Source organism: Labrus bergylta, chromosome 16 (genome assembly GCF_963930695.1).
Source record: "Labrus bergylta chromosome 16, fLabBer1.1, whole genome shotgun sequence".
NCBI classification, from domain to species: domain Eukaryota; kingdom Metazoa; phylum Chordata; class Actinopteri; order Labriformes; family Labridae; genus Labrus; species Labrus bergylta.
In genome coordinates this window covers 17,889,841-17,912,451 of record NC_089210.1, presented here as the reverse complement: position 1 = coordinate 17,912,451, position 22,611 = coordinate 17,889,841, and the positions used below count along the sequence as shown (strand labels likewise).

Sequence of the window (22,611 nt, the reverse complement as noted above, 5' to 3'; positions counted from 1 at the left end):
AAAAATATGGACGCTGATGTAAAGCATTTTGATGAAAGCTATATTTTATCAAATTATAAGAAACCTGTGTCCCTCCTGCAGTGAGAATAAAGTTAATGTGGCCTCCTGGGTAATAAAAGTTGCCCATCCCTGTTACAGTTCCTCGGCCTGATAGCCCCTCATACATCCATCCTGCAGAGCAAAACGCCCGTTAGACTTCTCTTTCTATAAGGCCTGAGGACAGATGGGAAACAGATGTTGCTAAATCTGAAGAATCTGGCAGTGAATCAAAGCACTTAAAGCCTCCATCGCCGTTATGACATCAAACTTAAATACTGCTTTAGTGAACAAATACTAATGTTCCTCCTTTGCAGACATCCTGGGATGTTTATCTTTACTGCCTGGTGTAACTGCTCCTGAAGGTAACGCAGTCCTTCTAACGTTCTGGAGCACAGTCAGTGAATATACATCTTTGTGAAATAATCTGAGTGGTCTTAAAACTGTGAGTTTTTTTTTATTGTGGATGGTAAATCAGGTGCACATCCTGATCTGAGATTCACTCCGCAAAGCACCCAGAGTGCTGAAACATTTGGCACCCACATTTCATTTGTCACGCTTGCCAAACTCTCTCATTTGAAATTCCAGTGACAACAGTGTATCAACCGCCTCCGCTGACTCATTATCATCATGCACATGATTATGTTTCCCTCTGTTCAGGGCCCAGAAGAGTGTGCTTCTACTTCCCTTTGTCACATTTTTAATTCAGGTCTTACCCACCTCTTCATAGTGGAAAGCTGCGGTGCATCCGCCCTACAGCCCTTTAAGAATGTGCACTCAGTGAGGAGGGGGATTTAGAGGAGCAGGTAGAGGAGAGAGGCTGGAACACACTCTGGGCAGCATTAATGATAAATCCCTTTATCCCTTTAAACAGGTGTGTGTGTGTGTCTGTGTCTGTGTCTGTGTGTGTGTGTGTGTGTGTGTGTGTGTGTGTGTGTGTGTGTGTGTGTGTGTGTGTGTGTGTGTGTGTGTGTGTGTGTGTGTGTGTGTGTGTGTGTGTGTGTAGTTCCTGTTTTACTTTGGGCTGGAGATAACCTGCAGTTCAGTTTTCAGGCTGTTGGTTTAGTTTTTAGGGGGGTTTAGGGGGAGCCTGAGGATGTCACTCCATCACGTAGCCGGTCCATGTCTTCCCATATTTTGTGGCCAAGGTCTCCAGTCTTGTGTTGTAGTACTCCAAATCGGTCTCGAGACCACTTTTAGAAGGTCTCATCTTGTCTTGGTCTCGCCCTGCCTTGGTCTTGGTCTTGGTCTTGGTCTTGGTCTTGTCTCGGTCTCGCCCTGCTTTGGTCCTGGTCTTGACTTGGTCTTGATCCCTAAATGTCTTGGTCTTGTCTCGGCGTCGTCCTGCCTTGGTCTTGGTCTTGTCTTGGTCTTGTCTCGGTCTCGTCCTGCCTTGGTCCTGGTCTTGTCCTGCCTTGGTCTTGGTCTTGTCTTGGTCTTGTCTCGGTCTCGTCCTGCCTTGGTCCTGGTCTCGTCCTGCCTTGGTCTTGGTCTTGTCTTGGTCTTGTCTCGGTCTCGTCCTGCCTTGGTCCTGGTCTCGTCCTGCCTTGGTCTTGGTCTTGTCTTGGTCTTGTCTTGGTCTTGTCTTGGTCTTGTCTTGGTCTTGTCCAACCTTGGTCTTGGTCTTGTCTTGGTCTTGTCTCGGTCTCGTCCTGCCTTGGTCCTGGTCTCGTCCTGCCTTGGTCTTGGTCTTGTCTTGGTCTTGTCTTGGTCTTGTCTTGGTCTTGTCTTGGTCTTGTCCAACCTTGGTCTTGGTCTTGTCTTGGTCTTGTCTCGGTCTCGTCCTGCCTTGGTCTTGGTCTTGTCTCGGTCTTGATCCCTAAATGTTTTGGTCTTGGTCTTGTCTCGGTCTTGATCCCTAAATGTCTTGGTCTTGTCTTGGTCTTGTCTCGGTCTCGTCCTGCCTTGGTCTTGGTCTTGACTCGGTCTTGATCCCTAAATGTTTTGGTCTTGGTCTTGTCTCGGTCTTGATCCCTAAATGTCTTGGTCTTGTCTTGGTCTTGTCTTGGTCTTGTCTCCGTCTCGCCCTTGTTCGGTCTTGGTCTTGATCCCTAAATGTCTTGGTCTTGTCTCGGTCTCGTCCTGCTTTGGTCTCGCCCTTGTTCAGTCTTGATCCCTAAATGTCTTGGTCCTGTCTTGGTCTCGGAGCACTCTGGTCTCGGGTCTGTCTTGGTCCCGGTTAGTGAGGTCTTGACTACATCACTACTCCAGTCCCTTTGGGTTTCTTGGTATATTATTTACATTTGGAGGATTTGGGTGGAAATCAACCCATATTTTGTGGCCAAGGTCTCCAGTCTTGTGTTGTAGTACTCCAAATCGGTCTCGAGACCACTTTTAGAAGGTCTCATCTTGTCTTGGTCTCGCCCTGCCTTGGTCTTGGTCTTGGTCTTGGTCTTGGTCTTGTCTCGGTCTCGCCCTGCTTTGGTCCTGGTCTTGACTTGGTCTTGATCCCTAAATGTCTTGGTCTTGACTTGGTCTTGATCCCTAAATGTCTTGGTCTTGTCTCGGCGTCGTCCTGCCTTGGTCTTGGTCTTGTCTTGGTCTTGTCTCGGTCTCGTCCTGCCTTGGTCCTGGTCTTGTCCTGCCTTGGTCTTGGTCTTGTCTTGGTCTTGTCTCGGTCTCGTCCTGCCTTGGTCCTGGTCTCGTCCTGCCTTGGTCTTGGTCTTGTCTTGGTCTTGTCTCGGTCTCGTCCTGCCTTGGTCCTGGTCTCGTCCTGCCTTGGTCTTGGTCTTGTCTTGGTCTTGTCTTGGTCTTGTCTTGGTCTTGTCCAACCTTGGTCTTGGTCTTGTCTTGGTCTTGTCTCGGTCTCGTCCTGCCTTGGTCTTGGTCTTGTCTCGGTCTTGATCCCTAAATGTTTTGGTCTTGGTCTTGTCTCGGTCTTGATCCCTAAATGTCTTGGTCTTGTCTTGGTCTTGTCTCGGTCTCGTCCTGCCTTGGTCTTGGTCTTGACTCGGTCTTGATCCCTAAATGTTTTGGTCTTGGTCTTGTCTCGGTCTTGATCCCTAAATGTCTTGGTCTTGTCTTGGTCTTGTCTTGGTCTTGTCTCCGTCTCGCCCTTGTTCGGTCTTGGTCTTGATCCCTAAATGTCTTGGTCTTGTCTCGGTCTCGTCCTGCTTTGGTCTCGCCCTTGTTCAGTCTTGATCCCTAAATGTCTTGGTCCTGTCTTGGTCTCGGAGCACTCTGGTCTCGGGTCTGTCTTGGTCCCGGTTAGTGAGGTCTTGACTACATCACTACTCCAGTCCCTTTGGGTTTCTTGGTATATTATTTACATTTGGAGGATTTGGGTGGAAATCAACCTGAGTTTAAATCCTTCATTGTGTCTCCACATTCTTTACCCTTGCTTTAGTTTTGAGTTAGGGATGTAACGTACCACCTGATCAAAAAACTGCACAACATAAACAGAGCACACACACACAAACACCTACACACCTGCACACTCACTGTATATTGTGGTATATATGGCAGTGTGTTTGTGTGTTACTCACTCCTCCATTGACCCAGTTCTGAAGTTGGCCTGATAGTGAACCCAGCTTATAAATCAAACTCTGCACAAAAACTGCTCACGGCTGTTGCTGACACAACACAAACAGAGACAAAGTGCCAGCTGATATGTGTGTGATGTATTCTCTCATTTCATCTCCTTTTTTTTTGTCTCTGATCGGTGCAGCTTCCCGTCTTTTTTATCACTCCTCTTCCCTCTCTCTCCTCTCAAACTGGGCCAATGACTTTAAAGTACCATCGGTGTGATATGAGGGCCCACATCGTTCTCTGACTTTAATTAGTAACAACATATTCCTGGAAAGAATAAGACATCACTCTCAGCGCTGATTGACAAATCAATTAGTCCGGGGCTTTGAGTAAAGCGGAGCGGAGGCTGAGGTGTGTTATTCAAGGAGGTCAACCAAAGGTAAGAGCAGTGCGTTGGAGTAAGACAGCTAATTCAGAGAGACATTTGGGAATGATACTCCAATTTCTTTTTTTCCTTCATCAGAACTACAGAATCATTTCATCTTTAATCCTTTGCAATGAAAGAATCTCGGGAAAGATTTGGGTTTGTCATATCAATTTGAAAAGCTTCAACTGTACGTGAATCATAGTTTATACTCACATAATGATGTCAGGAGATAAAATAACATAAATGATTTGATGCTGACCGAAGAAAGCTGAAAACAACAACAACAAAACTGTAAACTGTACCAGAAACAAATTCCAGCAGGTTGTCGTCGACAGGGCGGATTCCTATGTGATATTCGTCAACAGATCCTATTTGTTCCACTTTATGGATTATTCAAGTTAATAACAGAGCGCCTGAGAGCCGGCTCAAATATTCTATAATCCTCTATATCATCAGAGCTGTTATTCCTTATTCCGTTTGTAATGATCAAAGCAAGACGCGGATGTGTAGAGCCATTACACTTTGAGCTAAATAAGAGTTTATTGTTGCACTATTTTTAATATACGTCGAAGAAAGGGATTAAAGCATGTGCCGAGAGTCCTTTAACTTAAACAATTTAACGTTCATATCAAATATGAGATAAGTGACTTAGCTAACTGGACATAAACATAGGGTACATTTTTCATTGTTGGTGACGTTTTAATAGATAGTGTCCCAGAAATAAAAAGCTGTATTATCCTAAAAAACGTTTTCAGGCTTGACACTTCAAAGGCCATAAGAAAAGCTGACTGATCGTCTGCATCCTGTCTTAAAGTGGACGAAGAAGGTTTGCAATGACAAGCTGTTGTGTGTTGTGTTCTCAACAAACAAGCACAAAGATTTAAACATGCAGGCAAATAGAAACCACCCATTATGCACAATCACTGTGTCAACCATTGACTGTATATAGACATGGACAGTGTGCCTCATCCTCCACACGCCGAACAGCATGAAGCCAGAATATCCCCATGACAGGTGCTGATTTACTGCTTATTTGCAACCACAGTCTGCACAGCGGGGATCGTCTGGGACGCCGCTTCCACGCACTAACCTTCCCGATTAAACGTTTAAAATATCCCTCAGGCGGGCACAGTCCACAGTGGAGCAGATTCTTGTGAAGCAAACACTCGCGATTTTGCAACTTCAATGACTCTTGTTGTTAATGTTTGTTAAGCTTCCTCTCGCCGTTTCTGCTGTCCTCTGATCATCCTGTGCACGCAGCATAGCAGGAAAGAGCTGTCGATCATGGCGTTTATAAAGTAACTTCCCCGAAAAAAGACGACCTTGAAAATACAAATCCTTCGATATGTATCATGACGAAACCAGGTTTCAGAATAATGTACCTGACATATTGATATTATGGTTTGACTCGTCCTATCTTTAAATGCTGAGTAGGCGGGTTTATGACCTATAGTGCAGCCAGCAAGCAGGGAGAGCTATAAATCTTTTGGCTGCACTTGAGGTGAGGTATCCCGTTGTCCATTCTTTATACAGTCTTTGGTATCGACACACAAAAGTTAAAAAAAAACACACACTGTACCTCTCCTTGAAGAAGCGTCGAAAGCCGAAGGCAATGAGTTTGAGTACTGACTCCAGCACGAAAGTGGAGGTGAAGAAATAGTTGCAGTACTTCAGGGCGAGATCCAGGGACTGGAAAGAGAGAGTAAAAAAAGTGGAATGTGTGTGCATGTGTGTGTGTGTGTGTGTGTGTGTGTGTGTGTGTGTGTGTGTGTGTGTGTGTGTGTGTGTAATGGAGTATCAGCCACATTGGCAGGGGGAAATGTAGAACTGGAAGTGTTCCTGTTGTTTGTAGAGTAAAATCAAGCATGCCAGAGGCAAACACAGAGCAAAATCCCATTCACAGCAGCAGCACAAATATTCATGCATACATTATGCCTCTACATACACACATTTTTAAGGGAAATTACATTTGCAGAATATCCAAATATTCCAGAGGCAAGCATTGGTTTAATGTTCTTCAGCAGCATTCAGTTCGGCTACATGTTACAGCAGAGACTGGAGTTTACTTTGCTGTTTCCTCCTTTTTTTTTTATTTGTAAATAAATGGAGTTGTAGCTTCTCAGAAGGCTGCCAAATGTCACAACCAACAGCTGACAAACACCGGCCAAGACCTGTGCTATTTATCCGACGCTCGGTCAGTTTGAGGAATCTTGCTCTATTTTAAAAGGTCAAACTGGCATCTTATCTCAAGGATAATCATTTCTCTCTCCCTCACAGAAACACGATCAGGGACTTTGAACCTCCCATTCATCACCCATGAATGGACAGATACCTGACCTGCACAGCTCACTCCACCGTTCAGACTGCAGCTCCCATCAAAATCAGCCGAGCAATCACAGAGCCCTTTGTGTGGACTAGAGCCACTCACAACAAAACGGCCGCAGAGCCTGAATACAGTTTCACGGTGGTGGTGGACCAGTCCGTGATTTCATTGTGTGGTTTTTGAAGGTTCTGCTCTCTGGGAGAATGAATGAAAGTAGTCCGGTGCAGGAAAAAAAACTATGTGATTTGACAGACATAAATAACTTTCATTGAGTCTGCTTTTGACGGTATAAAGGGAGCAGGAGCTTTGGAGGAGGTCGTGGCTAAGTTAGAAAATCTTTTACTACTTATTTAAAGGCTTTATATGCGTATATGCGTATATTTCTTTTGATGCAGCAGATGTCGCCCTTGAGCACCAGCATGAAACCAAAATAACTTGCGCTGCATTGTTGTGTTAGCATGCTAATGCTAGCGATCTTTATTATGCTCGTATCTTCACACTGCATGTAAATTTACCTGAAATGAGCGTGATCTAGAAACACAGTTAAGCAGTGAGTACAGTATGTTATTCTTCTTTTCTCTAGTCCCTCAATTAAACTACTTTTATACGTGAGGGGAGGAGTCAGCCGACCGTCCCGGCGATGTAAACAAACTGAAGATAGGACTCTGAAAACAGACAGTGGGACTCGGGTGTTAAACCCATTGTAGACAGTCATGACTCACAGAGTTATTTTCAGAGGATATACTTGATTTATATTATATTTAAGTGTGAAAAATCACATATAAAGCCTTTAAACAGCATTGCAAGGCGCTTCCCTCATTCATTTTGCAGACACAAATTCACAACTGGACCGGTGCCCACTGACACAGGTACACTCTCACCAAGCAGCAAATATCCCCACACACACACCTGGCTCACAAAGCTAAAAATTCCTTCTTACACGAGGTTGATTGAAGTGCTCTAAGGACATGGTGATGACGTTGATGGCGATGATGAAGGTGATGATGAGGTCCAGGTAGTGGCTTGTGCACAGTGTGTGGATCCACAGGCGTAATTGGCCATAGCTGGAATAGTAGGGCAGCTTCTGTGCTTCTGTTGGTAGAAACGAATAAAAATCAACAAATTAAAGTAGCATTTGTGTCTGATGTTAGAGTTAAGATAAAAACTAATACCTGAAGTTTGAGACGGTTTGAGACAGCCAATAATCATAAATCCTTCAGACTATAAAATATATAACCTTTTATCAAAACAAAATGCTCTTGTTGCTAATTCAAGTGTACAAAATATCACCTTTTTTCTTCCAGGGGAAAAACCAGCTGAACCACTTTAAAAAGTTACATTTGAAAGCTTTTGACCTGGACTAACATCGAACAGAACAACATTTCCCTATTGCCGAACACATTAGCAAATGTGACACTTATTGTTTGTGTGTCGTGCTTATTTGTCTCGATCATTTTTCATCCTGCTCATTTTTTTTTCTCTGTCACAATAACGCCTTTTGTTTTCACTCACTTTGTGTTTGCTTCCAAGCTTTTTGGCCTATTCCATATTACTTCTATTCAAGCCAAATCAAAACAAAATGCTCCCCCAGGAGAGGGAGAGAAAAAGAGGGCTCCTCTTTGCTTTCCTTCTTTCTTTGTCCCCCCCCCGCTCCCTTACTTCTCCTCTTCTTTTCCATGCGCCGCTGACGCTTCTCCTCGCGCCTCTTGGCCTCCTCCACCTCCTGGTGCTGCCGGCACTTGTGGAAGTTCTCCACCACCACGCCGACGAACATGTTCAGGACAAAGAAGCTGACGATGAGGAGGAAGGAGATGAAATACAGCAGCATCCACGGATTGTTGTTGGTCACCGGCTGTGGTCGAGAAAAAAAAAAAAGAGAGAGATGGGATTGGAGGGAAAGAAAAATATTTGGACGCGTAGAAAATCAATGCATCTGTTTTTTCTGTGTTTCTTTTTCTTGTGCTGTTTGTACATTATATGACATTACCTGTTGGTCTACACCCACAGCATCCAGGCCATGATACATGATGTTAACCCAGCCATCCTTCGAGGCAAGTACAAACAGAGACATCAGAGCCTGGAGGACACACGGAAAAAGAGAGGGAAACATCCTGTTGATGAAATCTTCTGATACATTTTCCTTTATAGGCATGCAAGACGATCCAGATTACTTAAATGTGTCACTTACCTGTCCCAGGTTGTCAAAGTTGTACTTATGATGGACCCACTTGTGGTTGGCTTGCAGACAGTCCGACTTGTTGGTGATGTTTTTGACATCAAGCCCAAAGCAGTAGAAAAACTTGCCTTTAAAAAGCTGAAAAAACACAAGACCAAGCTTTTGACTTCTTCTGGTAACTTTTGTAAAAAAAAAAAAAAAGAGAGAGACATGTGCTGTTGCAGCCGCTCCAATGTGAAATAAGAAGCTGCTCATCGCTTCGAATAGGAGAAGGTGTTATGAGGGGATGAAAGATGACAATGTGAGTTTTCTCTAGAAAGTGATGCATGTGCATGGAGGTTTCAAAGTTGCTCAGAGAGAGGGAGGGAGGGAGGGAGATAATTACTTGTTTTAATCACATTAATGTGAAGAACATCAAAGAACAATCGATTAATTATTCATACAAGCATGTGCATGTAATAGTTATCACTAACACAGCTGTTCCCTTTGTCATACCTGCACACCGAGAATGCCGAAGATGATGAAAAATGCACAACAGATGAGGACAATATTGCCGATAGGTTTGAGGGAAGTGATGAGGGTCTCCACCACCAGCTTCAGCCCTGGAGCTCTGCTGATCACCCTGGAGGACGGAGGGCAGACAGAGGAAAACATCCAATAAGTCACAAACTACAAAGGAGGTCGACAGAGTATAAAAGGTCTTATGTATGATTTGCAAGATCTCTGATTCTAGGAGGGATGCATGTTATTGTTCTATTTCATGATCTAAACTCAAGAAACTGCACTCAGAGCCTCGTCCATACCTGAGGGGGCGCAGTGTCCTGAGCAGCCTGAGCACTCTTAGCACGCCCAGGATCTTGGCCCCGCCCGCCATGGACACGACGATATCAATCAAAGACACAAAAACCAGAAAGCCATCCAGAATGTTCCAGCTACTCCGCAGATAGGCCTGCTCCCCCACATACAGCCCCATGGAAACCACCTGAAGAGACGGGGAAGAAGAAGAGGTGCAGAGGGCTTATGAATAACACATGACACTTGGTAACTTTAACACCTTCACCAGATATTTACAATTTCTGTTTTTTAGCTGAAATAATAACACTCATGTGCAGAAAAAGGGGGTTGCAAGAAAATGTGGGAAAAACAAAAACAAATGAGAGATGATAAACAGATAGTAAATGTGAATGTCAACTGTACAATTTTTATTTATTTATTTAGTCAGTTTATTGAACATGTTAAGAAAATACAAAAACAAAATGAAAAGGAAAAAAAACAAACAAACTGTATCCTCAGGATCCATAGCAACAAATACATAACTCAAATAATATAGTTCATGTTCAAAAGGGATAGGAAGACAACTTCAGGCTGTGAAAACTAACGAGACATTTTAAAATCTCACACAGCATGCATCACTTTAAAGAGCACACAGTTTGTTTACTGTACAATCCAATGGTGCTGTGATGATGACTCTATGTGTGCTTGTAAACGCTTCACTGTAAGACTGTCCGACACATGACGATACTTTATTCCTCTCTGACTCAAACACCGAGCAATCGATGTTGTGCAGGAGTTTGTAATGCACGTGCACACAAGCAGCCACATTTTGTGTTTTTGCTGAGCAGCAGCGGCGGGAGCATCATGCCGACGCAGGCAAAAAAATTTGCAACTGACATTTGAAGCTGTTTGCCGAGTATCGGATAAAGCTTCAGAGGGACTGTGGGGGGGGGGGGGGGTTAGTGTGCAAACACATCGTGATGTTTGAAAGATCAGTGCCAGGCAAACATCTAAGGACGAAATGCCAAAAAGTAAACTGACTGCTATGCATGAGTACAAAACTTCCAAACACATATTGCACATGTGCAAAATTAAAAACAAAAGGGGATAGAGCATTTTCTGTTTGGGCTCCAAGACTATGGAACGACCTGCCCGAGGAGATCAGGTCGGCAGAATCAGTCGTCTCTTTTAAGTCCCTTCTTAAGACACACTTTTTCCGGCGAGCCTTTCCTGATTTGTTACTATTTTCACTTTTTAGAATTCCTTCAAACGAATTGTATGTATTTTACAGTTCTTTTAAAAGGGATTTTATATTTTAAAGTGATTTTTATTCCTTAATTTAATAATAATTCCTTGCCTTGTTTATTATTCTATGACCTGATCGTTTTTATATTTGCTGTCCTTGTAAAGCACTTTGTAACTTGTTTTTGAAAAGTGCTGTATAAATAAGATTATTATTATTATTATATTGAGTCCACAATTCAAATCATTCTGATGATGCTCTAGTGTAGAATTTAACACTTTAGGATAAGGAATAGGAAAAGAACAAACATTTCTTATTCATACAAAGTACAATTATAACAATTATTTGGAGGGTGCTATGTGAGGTGCCTCATTAAGTAACACTCCACAAATGTTTGCAGCATGCCGCCGCACTGTGCTCTTTGTGTTTCTGCATCTTGTAGAAGCTCTACACTCTGTGGTGGAGTCCTGCAGAGAGATTAATGCTACACCAGCAAACACACATTACAGAGATACACGAGGCTCAGACAGACAGAGACACCGGGGAGGGGGGGGACGTGTACGGCTCAGCCAGGGGGGGGGGCTGACAAGTCTGGCGGCTCTTTGACGGGCCGGGATTGGTTAATAATTGATCATGGGAGTGCATAATTGATGGCCCACTTGTGCCAAAGCCTTTCACTGAGAAAACACAGACAGTGGCTAAAAGGAGGTGGAGAAAAATAAAGATGTGGTGAGGTTGAGAGTGTGTCTGAACACGCTGATGAAAACAGAGGGAGGGTAAGGATACGGAAACACAAACTGGGAAACAGAAGCCGTCGACATCAGAGAGGACAGGGAGGAAGGAGAGAGTGTGGGGGAGAGTGCTGGAGATGGATCACATCCATATGAAAGGAATAGGCACTAATTAATGACATTGCTTAATTGCTCTGTTCTACAAGGGAACATGGGAATTGGCAAGAATGGAAGGAAATTAGTTTGGATTTTTGGTGCACTGAGGCAAAGTCGATTTAGAGGAAAGAGACGAGACAGGAGGGCACGGGAGGAGACAGACATAGAAGACGCCTGGTTGTTATAGAGAGAGACGGGTCGTAAAAATGTTACCTTGAGTGTCATCTCGCTCACAAAGATCGCAGTAAAGATGTAGTTGGAGATGGTGAGAAAGACTCTTTCCTGGTGAGACAAGAGGGAAAGAGAGAAAGAGAGAGAGAGAGGTTAAGAGTCCAAAGCAAAAAAAAAACATCCAAGTCTCCAAAATAGACATGTTGCAGTTTGACTTACCAAGCTTCCCTGCAGTATCTTGGGCCGCTCCAGAGCGACCGTGATGCAGTTGGAGAAGATGAAGGCCAGGACCACGTAGTCAAAGAGCTTGTGAGCGATGATTGACTGACACATCTGTCTGAACCTGGAAGTGGGAGGAGATGAAAGGAGAGAAGGGATTAGTCGAGAAAAAGAGAAAACAGGAGAGTGTGAGAATGCAAAAAAAAAACAGGCTGACAAAAAGAAAACAGAGGCTAACACACACTCCGACCGAACACACTTTATAAACCCTCCTCCGTCGAATCAAAAAAAAGGGAGCCAAGTTTTCCTGACGGTGCACGGGAGCTCCTTCACATCTTCTTTGTAAATGGCCTCATTCAGCCCCTGTTCACAACACTTCTAATTCAGCACAAACAACACTCTCAGAAGCACAACACTTCCCTGAGCTCTAAAGGAAGGATGGGGAGAGAGAGAGAGAGAGAGAGAGAGAGAGAGAGAGAGAGAGAGAGAGAGAGAGATACAAAAAGTAAAAGGATAAAAGAGACGCAGAAAGAGATGGGACACTTAAATACTGAGCGTGCATTTTTCACAACTTAGCATGTGACACAGTGTACTGCCAAAAAGCAATTAAATGCCTTTGGGTGCTGTGTTTTATTGGAACGGATGAAAAAGAAAGCGACTGAATTGAAAAGGGCTGGGTGGGAGTGGGAGGTTGTTGTGTTTATTGTGTGAGTATTTCAGAACAGGCACGGAGAGATTTGATTGCCTTTTATTGAAAAACACCTTCAGGATGTAGTTTAACATTTCTTCTACAGATATCATGTCACATTTAGACGTATAGGCAGAGTTTCATGGATATCCATCCATCCATTTTCTTCCGCTTATCCGAGGTCGGGTCGCGGTGGCAGCAGGCGCAGAACGTCAACCCAGACTTCCCGCTCCCCAGCAACGTTTTCCAGCTCCTCCTCCTGGAGGATTCTGAGGCGTTCCCAGACTAGACTGGATTTATAATCCCTCCAGCATATTCTGGGTCTCCTCCCAAATTGGGTGTGCTTGGAAAACCTCCAAAGGGAGGCGTCCAGGAGGCATACTGATCAGATGCCCAAACCACCTCAACAGGCTCCTTTCAATGCAGAGGAGTAGCAGCTCTACTCCGAGCTCCTCGGCCTATTTGTAAGGCTGAGCCCAGACACCCTCTGGAGGAAGCTAATTTCACTGCCGAGGTGCCCTTGAGCAAGGCACCTAACCCCCCCACCAGCTCAGGAGGGCTCGCTGTGGGCAGCCCCCTCACTTTGAGACCTCTCCATTAATGCATGTTCATAGGATCCTGTTTGTGCATGTGTGTGTATTTCGGCCCATGTTTGTGAAGCATGTTCACAAGACAGAGTGTAAAAAAACAAATTTCCCCTCGCAGGATGAATAAAATGTTATTATTATTATTATTTCTTGAAGGAGAACGTCCTGTGGTTGGCTGGGTGAACAAAGGGAAAGGTGAAGAGGTGAAGTGAGGGATAAAAAAAATACGACTCACTTGTTATCCGGGGAGAAGAGGAACACAGACCAGTCCTCTCTGCTCTCACACCACTCCGGTCTGTACGCCTCCAACATCTTCTGGATGCGGAAGCACAAGCTCTGCAACAAAAGCACAGACATGACAACACACGTGATGGTACGCGCACACACACAATGCACCATTCAATCACGCAGTACACACAAAAAAGACACACAGAATTTCCAAATAGAACGCGCCTGTTTATATCCCCTATATGAATTATTTACTTCTATAGCAACAGCTCGGAGCATCTTCCAACATCACCATCTGTACAGCTCTCTCCCCCACTGTCTAAATAGTCCTTTCTAATTAACCTTGTTTCTCTGGTACACAGACTTGTTTACAGAGAAAACAATGGGACTCCCATGAGGCCCAGGTGATAGGGAGTGCAAGGCTTATATAAAGCATTTGGATATCCTACACAATACACAAGAGAGCAGATTATTATTAGAGCTGTGTTCAATCTTGTACTTTTATAGAAAAGCTAATGGTCCACTTATAGGGAATCACAAGGCTACATCCTGTGTCGTTGTTCTCTTTAGATGCGGTTACACAGAGCCGAGTGGATGCTTATCTGCAGCTGCTGAATTGGACTGCATGCATGGAAAAGTCGTATGATTGCATAAGCTTACTGCACTTACTCACCAGGCTTTCCTAATGCTATTACACTTTAATTCCCTCCCTCCCTCCCAACGCGCACCTGACAGTAACTCACATATTCAATGTCATCATCCAGGTCCTCCTGGTTCTTGCTGCGGTTGTTAACCTGGGGGAAGACGTCAGCCATCAGCTGGCTTTGGGGGTTCACCCCTCCAGCCTGCTCAGTCTGGTTTCTGGGAGGGGGCTGCAGGAGAGCAGACAGAGGAGTCTTCCCATTGCAGTCTTGGTGCACCCCTGTTAAGACACCCAGACTGTCAAGCCCACCGCCTCCACTGATTACCACCCCCCCAGAGAAGCTCTTCTTCCTGTAGGGAGCGTGGAGCATCATGGGGGGCAGCGGGTGGTGCGGTGGGGGCGGAGGGTGCGGCTGTCCCGGAACCTGCAGCAGGTGAGGGAGCTCGAGCGACAGAGCTCTGCGGTCCCTCCTGGGCACAAACTGGCCGGGGAGCATGGGTTGAGGAAGGTGAAGGGAGCGAGGAGCCACGGCAGGAGGAGAGAGGAGAGACTCCTCCTCGTCTGGAAGGTCGTCGTGGAGGTGGCGGTGTGGGGACGAAGAGGCGCGGGGACCACGGATGCGCAGGCTTCCTCCGACGACGCCACCGAGAGCACCCAGGCCGTAACCGTAGAAGGGCCGGGCGGGGGACGGGGTGAAGCCAGGACTAGCCGTGGGAGATGAGGAGGAGCAGGGGCGGCACCCTCCAAGGCTGTTCCAGCTTGATCGACGGGCCCACAAGGCCTGAGGCTGGGGAGGCAGCGGGCGACCCCAGGTTTGGTAAGCTCGGCCTGGATACTGAACGGAGAACAAGAAAGAGGTTTCTACCACCATTTGAAAAAAAAATCTGAGCCCATTTATTTACAAAAGATACAGAATTGATTCAGGGGAAAAACATTGTTTCAGTCAAACTAAATTTATGAACTACAGCCAATCAAGAATTTACAATGACCAGCATCTCCTCTGTGCTTTGGAACTCACTGCAGTAGTTTCTTATACTTACCAAAGCCCGCTGCTCCAGGTTGGCCCTACCGAGAGAAATAACACTGTTCTTCCTGGAGCCGAGAGGATAGGTCAACCTTTCTCCTTGGAAAAGACAAGGGGGCAGCGCAGGCAAGTCCAGGTGTCCATTAGGGGTTAGAGTGCAGATCTTTGGGTCTGTAGGAGAGAGAGAGAGAGTGAAGAGAAGAGGAACAAGCGGTGATGAAGAGGAAGGAAATGTAACGGGTAATGTGCAAAATAGGTTGTTTTTGGTTTGCATTGATTTGTGCGTTTCTGTTTCTTTTCTATTTGTTGTTTCTTGTGGGAGCAGCTGAATGGTTAGCAGCACTTTGAGTCCAAGACAAATTTCCCCAAGGGGACAAAAAAAAGTAGATCGTATCGTCACGTCTCAGAGTCATGCACAAGTGGCAGAGGAAGGTTTAAATGTACACTGAGTCATCTTTCAGCACCAAGACAGGAGCTGGTAATGCTAACAGAAAGGAGCTTGGTCCATTCTCAAACATATCTTTTGACGGAATAAGTCTCAAGGTGCCATTAACGTTTGAAATGTGATTTCTCTTCCAGTTAAGCTGCCATTTAAAAAGTCACATTTGCGCTCAGAGGAATTGTGATCAGACATCACAAAGAGGCCTCCCTGAAGCGCTGCTAAATGCTACTCTCTGCCGCATGATGCTTCTTGTTGAGCCTGCAGGGAGAGGAGTGGTGGAGGAGGAGGAGTGGCATCAGGCATGCATTATTGACGTTTGAGTACATTTTGAAAAAAGGTGCTAAGCAAAGTTTGTCGTGGAAATCGGACGACAGGCAGTAAAACTGTTGATGCTAAAGGCAGAACAAAACACAAGGTGCTTTCTGGAGTGCTGAATGGCTGGAGGATGGTTACACTGTGACCGAAGAGCACGCACATGAGTATGCTTCTTCTTTTTTCCCCAATCGCACTAAATCCACACATAAAAAGGTGCATTTTAGTATCAAAATGATAAAATAACTGAAGTGAAATTTAGTTAAATGTTGAGGGATCCCTTTGCATTTTTGAGAAGCAGAAGTTCAGTAATTGCACATTAGTAAACAAGGACTGACTACATGCGCCTGCCTGCATTAAGGGGTGAAATGTTCATAAATCTTCAGAGGGGAGATGGAAATCAATCTGTAATTAACATAATGTGCAGTGAAGCTCCTGAGGGCATTAAATACCTGAGAGATGCAGAGAGTCTTTCTGCTTATCATTCTCCTCAAAATTACAAGAAGACCTGTCGTCATCGGAGTAGGAGCGATTTGCATCACCCTGTGTTGGAGGTACAGTGGGAGAGGGAGGGAGAGAGAAGGAGAGACGGGGGGAATGAAGGAGAATGACGGGGGAGGGAAGGGGGGCACAGCGTGGAGGAGGAGGGGAAGAAGGAGCAGAAAGTGGGACAAGTTGAGTGTTAGGCTAGTCTGTAACCTTTCACATTTGCTGTCCAATCCAACCCCAAAACCCAGATGTCTCACCTCAGCTTGGAAACCCTCGACCAAGATAGCGACCAGTAAATTAAAGAGCACGTAGTTTCCGAATGTCATTAGAGCCACAAAGTAGAGCGCTGCAAACGGCGAGGTGGACGCCATCCCGTTATACAGCACCATGTTCCAGTCCTCCTGAGTCAGAATCTACAGAAAACAAACAACAGATCAGGTTTTACAAATGTAATCGCCTGCTGTTGCACAGTGTGTGTGAATGTGTGTGTGTCTGTTTAAACCACTCCTACCTGAAAGACAGTGACGATGGCCCAGAGCAGGGAGTCAAAGTTCTTCCTGTCGGGCACCGTGTCTCCTGCCTCCGTCTTCAGACTGAACTTACAGCCGAAGATGTGCATCCCCAAGATACTGCAGCACAAGAAAGGGGGGATGTCTCAGCACCAAACATACAGTGATAAAATAAATCTGCCTTAATGTTGCTCTACTTTAAAAGTCTGATTTCTCTGTTTCTCAAGCTCTGTATTCAAATAATTTAAAGAAACAGGATTAAATACATGTTTGAACAATTTACAAACACAAAACAGGGGCGCTGGAAAACAAGCGGTCAATGCACAAGCCACAGAGGCTTAAGTTCATGTGAGTGGATGGCCGGGGTTCAAATCCGACCAATGGCTCCTAACCCGCCTGTTGCCACTCTCTCTCTCTCTCTCTCTCTCTCTCCCTGACTTTCTGACTCTATCCACTGTCCTATCTCTAAAACAAAGGCATAAAGTCCCCAAAATAAACCCTAAACCCAAAACAAAAACAATCTCACAACAACAGATATGTAACAATGGAAGCTCAAAGTTAACTTTAAACAAGGAAACATGTATTCCCCCACACTGCTATGTTCCTTACCCGAGAAAAAAGACACACAAACACGTTCATTTGAACTAAGACACACAAAAGGCTGTTGACAAATGCTGCTCATAAACTAGATAACAATAATTATGACATCCCAAAAAATGATGTTCATAATCAAGGCTTTCTACAGATCAATTCATGGAGAAGTCTTCACTGCTGACTTCAGGTGTAGCATCTCGTGTGGCTACATGTTTAGCACTTTAGGCTAACTGCTGCTAGCTTTGTCTTAAAGCTTGAGTGCCATCTGTGTTGACACACCTAGACTGGACTGCTGTGCTGCAAGGATAAATAAGCTGGTGGGCAGGTATGAATACACACACACACACACACACACACACACACACACACACACACACACACACACACACACACACACACACACACACACACACACACACACACACACACACACACACACACACACACACACACACACACACACACACACACACACACAGATGTATGCATCACACATGCACACATGGGGCTACAAGCAGGAATGGATTAAAAGCATTAAATTGCTGAGAAACTCATTTCAGTCATTTTGAATGGATTGCAACAATTCTAATACATTATTCTAATAACAACATTTCTGCTAATATGGTTCTAATTTTCATTATCACACACCGTGCAGAAATAATTAGAGGAAAAGGGGACTAGCGTGTGTGTGCATACCTGTGAGGTTAATAGGGGGAGAGAAGATTTAACAGTTATATTAGAGTAAATTACAGCTTTCAGCATCAGTATCACACCAAACATTTAGGTTCTATATAAATGCTGTTTGCATGTTTAATGGAAGTTATGGAAATGTAATTCATAGAATAGTTATATTAAGATTTCTCCTCCTCTCCATCACTGAGATTGAACATTCATAGTTTACACAGTGGCCAAGGAAAAGCACTGCTGATGGGGTACTGAAAATCATTTATAAATTTAAGATACTGATTTGAATCTTTGAATAGATTTTCCTTTTCTGAGTTCTCTGACTGACCCGAGGTAGATACTGAACACACTTTTCATTCAAGCAGATTACCAGCTACCTGACAGAAAAACAAGTGGAGGTAGAAGGTGGTTTTGTATCCTGGAGAGAAAGAGTTACAGGGCAAAGAGAAAAGCCTCGACACACGCTCAGACTGAATGAACTTTAATAATTGGAAGTTAATCCTGTTATTTTTTGCACAAACTGTGCGCAGGCCTTCAGCTATGTCTGCCTTGGAATGAGCTCCGTCAATCTATTTTCTTCTTAATCTGTAGATACACATTTAATATTGTAATAAAAGTGGCCAACTAAACAAACAAGCTGCTGTTAATTATCAGGCAGAGTTTTGCCAAATAGAGATGATTGGTCACAATGAGAAAACAATCTCTGTCCTCCCACTCCACACACATCCTTATTTACACTTCCTCTCTCTCTCTCTCTGTCTCTCTCCAGCTCTCTCTCTCTCCCCGCCTCTCTTACTTCTTTTCTTTCAAACAATATGTCACATAAGCACCTTCTCCGTGCAGCTTGGTTACCTGAAGATGAAGATGAAGAGCATGAGCAGCATACAGAACGTGGCCACATTGTCCATCGTCTTCATCAGCACCACCAGCTGTCGCCTGAGCGCCGGCATGAACCTCACCAGCTTAATGACCCTCAGCAGTCTGAAGGTCCGCAGCACTGACAGACCGCCGTCTGCCTGCCCGATGATCTCACACACACTAGGGATGTGTTGATGGATGTTTAACACAGAGAAAGAGATTCAGTGAGAAGATGGGAGATAAAGAGAATAAAGTTAGTGGAGGAAAGGGAAGAGAAGATTAAACATGAATATTAATCAATAGAAGTGAAGAAAACACCAGATAAGAAAAAGATCAGATAAGAGGATTAGTCAGTCCTCTGCACACAATAATAATGAATCACTACTGCAGTTTTTACCAACTGAAATCCTGCAGAATGTGAGTTCAAGAACATAACTAATCCACTCTAATGTGGAAAATAACACAGGAGCAACTGTCATATTTTATCCCCAGGATGTTGAGTTAAACATTACCCACAATCCCACATATTACTCTTGCTCGTCATTACCAATTAATCAGAAAAAATCACGACGTGTCAGTCCCTCTGAAACTTTGTCATGTGTGTTCTCTGATAGTTTTATGTCCTACGCACCTACTTCATCAGATAGTTGAACGTGCAAACACCTCCTTTAAAGTCTTTAAATGTGATTTTTCACACTTAAATGTAATATAAATCAAGAATATCCTCTGAAAATAACTCTGTGAGTCATGACTGTCTACAATGGGTGTAACACCCGAGTCCCACTGTCTGTGATGTTTTCAGAATTTTCCGAGTCCTATCTTCAGTTTGTTTACATCGCCCGGACGGCCGGCTGACTCCTCCCCTCTTGTATAAAAGTTGTTTAATTGAGGGACTAGAGAAAAGAAGAATAACATACTGTACTCACTGCTTAACTGTGTTTCTAGATCACGCTCATTTCAGGTAAATTTACATGCAGTGTGAAGATACGAGCATAATAAAGATCGCTAGCATTAGCATGCTAACACAACAATGCAGCGCGAGTTGTTTTAGTTTCATACTGGTGCTCAAGGGCGACATCTACTGGATCAAAAAATCACATAAAAAGCCTTTAAAACAACACAATGGGTGCGTTCGAATTGTCCCTCCTATCTCCTTTCACTATCCACTTTACCTTAACCTCGGAAGCATTTAAGTGGCGGCCATGATAAGAGCCGTTCGAATTCTCTAAAAGTTAAGGAAAGGTGGGTCAATGCTTCCTTTATAACCTCCTTTAGCATAGGATACACTGGACAGGAAGGTGATGGTTTCACTTTTCTTACTTGTAGCCTGGTAGTCTATATTTCTTTTATTTCAATCCCAACCTTGTGGTGATCAGGATTATTTCACCGGTAAAAAGGCACAGGGGAAAGTTTTTTAGATGTGTTTTTTGTAGTCCATTTTCTGAACATTGTAGTTTCAACATGGCAGACCCACGTCATTAACCTCCGCCGGCCCGTCGCATTTAATGACGTCGCCTAGTGGAAAATGCGGTCGGATTGTCAGAGCAACGAGATCGCCTTTCCCTAAGTCCTTTATGAATTCTCCTAACATCTTTCCTTGACCTCATGACGTTTTCGCGGGGTTAAGGTAAAGTGGATAGTGAAAGGAGATAAGAGGGACAATTCGAACGCACCCCACGTTTAAGTACAACAAACTGCAGTTCCCTGAGTGTCCACTTGAGGCAGGCTCCAAAGCCCGGGGGAAACCACATTCACATTGTTTACCAAGCAATGAGTAAGTTAATTTGTATCTCAGACCTGATGATGACGATGATCCCATCAAAGATGTTGTAGGGGTTCCTCAGGTACTCGAAGAAGCCGAAAGCAGTCAGCTTGAGGATCATCTCCAGGGTGAACATGCTGGTGAAGACGATGTTGCAGATCTCCAGGACATTGGTCAGCTCGTCAGGCTGCGTGGAGACAAACGGATATAAGATACACACATGATGAAAATTAGCAAGGAGGAGCTGGAAGCTGGAGCAGAGAAACTGGTGGAAAGAGTTGTGATACAGGGAGGCAGGTAGAGGACAGCTTGATAAAAACACAGCTGATATTAAACCCCTGCTTTGCAATCACTACTGCTGCTGCTGCTGCAGCGAAAAGGCTGTCAGTCAAACTGTCACTGACCTGAAAAGGGATTTCTTTTTTTACCTGGTAAATAAAATGGATAATAACACCTTATCTTAGGCAGGGGAGAGGACAGGAGGAGATGGATATGTTACACAGGGAAACAAATTAAGTTTCTTAGCACAGCTTGTTCAAAGGAAATTGTGAAGGAAAAACTCGGGGAGCAACACATCAGAAATAATGCATAGGAAAATAAAATGGAGCGTGTGCCAAATGTGTGTGTAACACATGGTGTCAGACACTGGCTGAATAGGAGAGCATGTTATGTGGAATTGACACAAAGACACACAAACACACATACACACACACAAGAAAGAAACAAAAACAAACATGTCAGTCAGTCCTAGGTTCATTTCCATTTTTCTGTGTGTGTTTGTGCGTAGAAGTAGAGCTCCTTTATTCAAGTTTTCTGTGTGTGTGTGTGTGTGTGTGTGTGTGTGTGACTGTGAGTTATGCAAGATATGGATCAGATGCTTTCTCTGATACCCCCTGTGAATTTCAGTTTCACAGCCAGCAGAGAAAAAAAGCCAACTAGCCCCTCCCGAAGCTAGCAAACCATGTCAGAGAGAAAAACACATTTGCAAGCCCTCCCTTCCCCTAATCCGCCCTTTTCTCCCAATCTATCTCCATCCCTTTTTTTCTTTTCTCTTTCTGAGTCTCATTATCAGGCCGACCATCTCTTCACCAATCAATATCCTGCTGTCGATCAGAGGAAGGAGAACGGGCAGAAATAGGAACCCCGGCTGAAGGAGTAGAGGGATTGTTGAGGTGCAGAAGATGACATGACAGAAAAGAGGAGAGGGGAGAAAAATACTCTAAAAATCTATAGAGTAGGACTGGAAGAAAGGTAAAGGAATTAACTCCTCATAAAAAACAGTCCAAATCTCATGAGCTCAATTTTGACCACAGTGCTTTAGTCTGGGAAAATATCTCCTGTGACTGCAGCTCTGCACTGTAGCTGACACCGGACCTTTAAGCAGACTGAGGTCAAGACGGTGACATTTTTATAGCCACTGAGAAACTATTTTCACAGATGCAGATTTGTCTGGAGTTTAGGTTCATTTTGCATTTCTAAGGGGGGCATCGTCAAAAAGGAGAATACTAAAGATCGTGCGTTTCAGTCCATAGCACCAATCCTCTGGAATTCTCTACCCATCTCGCTACGTCTTTCTGACTCTGTTGAGTCTTTTAAAAAACAATTAAAATGTTCAGACAGGCCTATGGGTAATCAGGTCCACCCAGTGCACCTACTCATCTATGTTTTATTATGCCAATTATTGTTCCTGGTTATAGCAGGATTTTATAATGTCATCCATGACGTACAAATTTTTTCTTTTTTCTTCTTTCATTGTATGTATGCTGTTGTTGTTTTTTGTTGATGTAAAGCACTTTGTGACCTTTGTCTGCGAAAAGCGCTTTATAAATAAACTTTATTATTATTATTATTATTATTAATAAAGTGTATCTGGACCAACAGCCGATCTCTATCGCGCAGTCTCTGGTTGCAAATTCACAATATGATGCCGCCCGTCACAGGAAATATTCTAGGAACCGGAGGAGGCGGAGCCACGTTTGACCATTTGTGTACACACTCTCTGCTGTGGAAGCTACATCAAATCAGAGCACTGTAGCAGTATAGGCTGCTAGGACGGATACTTAGCTC

General features: G+C 44.2%; 1 protein-coding gene across 5 annotated transcripts in view; it reads right to left on the bottom strand.

Moving 5' to 3' along the window:
• Window positions 1-22,611, bottom strand: part of LOC109999830 (voltage-dependent T-type calcium channel subunit alpha-1I-like) — an 88,256-nt gene that overhangs the window by 31,634 nt on the left and 34,011 nt on the right. For all 5 annotated transcript variants that reach the window (XM_020654975.3, XM_065964407.1, XM_065964409.1 and 2 more), the window contains exons 9-25: window positions 20,580-20,731; window positions 18,777-18,962; window positions 16,649-16,766; window positions 16,395-16,550; window positions 16,101-16,191; window positions 14,911-15,065; window positions 13,971-14,705; window positions 13,235-13,335; window positions 11,725-11,848; window positions 11,548-11,616; window positions 9,234-9,412; window positions 8,926-9,052; window positions 8,443-8,568; window positions 8,242-8,331; window positions 7,914-8,106; window positions 7,195-7,346; window positions 5,511-5,620 (exon numbers count right to left, since the gene is read on the bottom strand). In XM_020654975.3, the coding sequence (XP_020510631.3) occupies window positions 5,511-5,620; window positions 7,195-7,346; window positions 7,914-8,106; window positions 8,242-8,331; window positions 8,443-8,568; window positions 8,926-9,052; window positions 9,234-9,412; window positions 11,548-11,616; window positions 11,725-11,848; window positions 13,235-13,335; window positions 13,971-14,705; window positions 14,911-15,065; window positions 16,101-16,191; window positions 16,395-16,550; window positions 16,649-16,766; window positions 18,777-18,962; window positions 20,580-20,731 (2,864 nt within the window). The remainder of the gene's footprint in view (window positions 1-5,510; window positions 5,621-7,194; window positions 7,347-7,913; window positions 8,107-8,241; window positions 8,332-8,442; window positions 8,569-8,925; window positions 9,053-9,233; window positions 9,413-11,547; window positions 11,617-11,724; window positions 11,849-13,234; window positions 13,336-13,970; window positions 14,706-14,910; window positions 15,066-16,100; window positions 16,192-16,394; window positions 16,551-16,648; window positions 16,767-18,776; window positions 18,963-20,579; window positions 20,732-22,611) is intronic.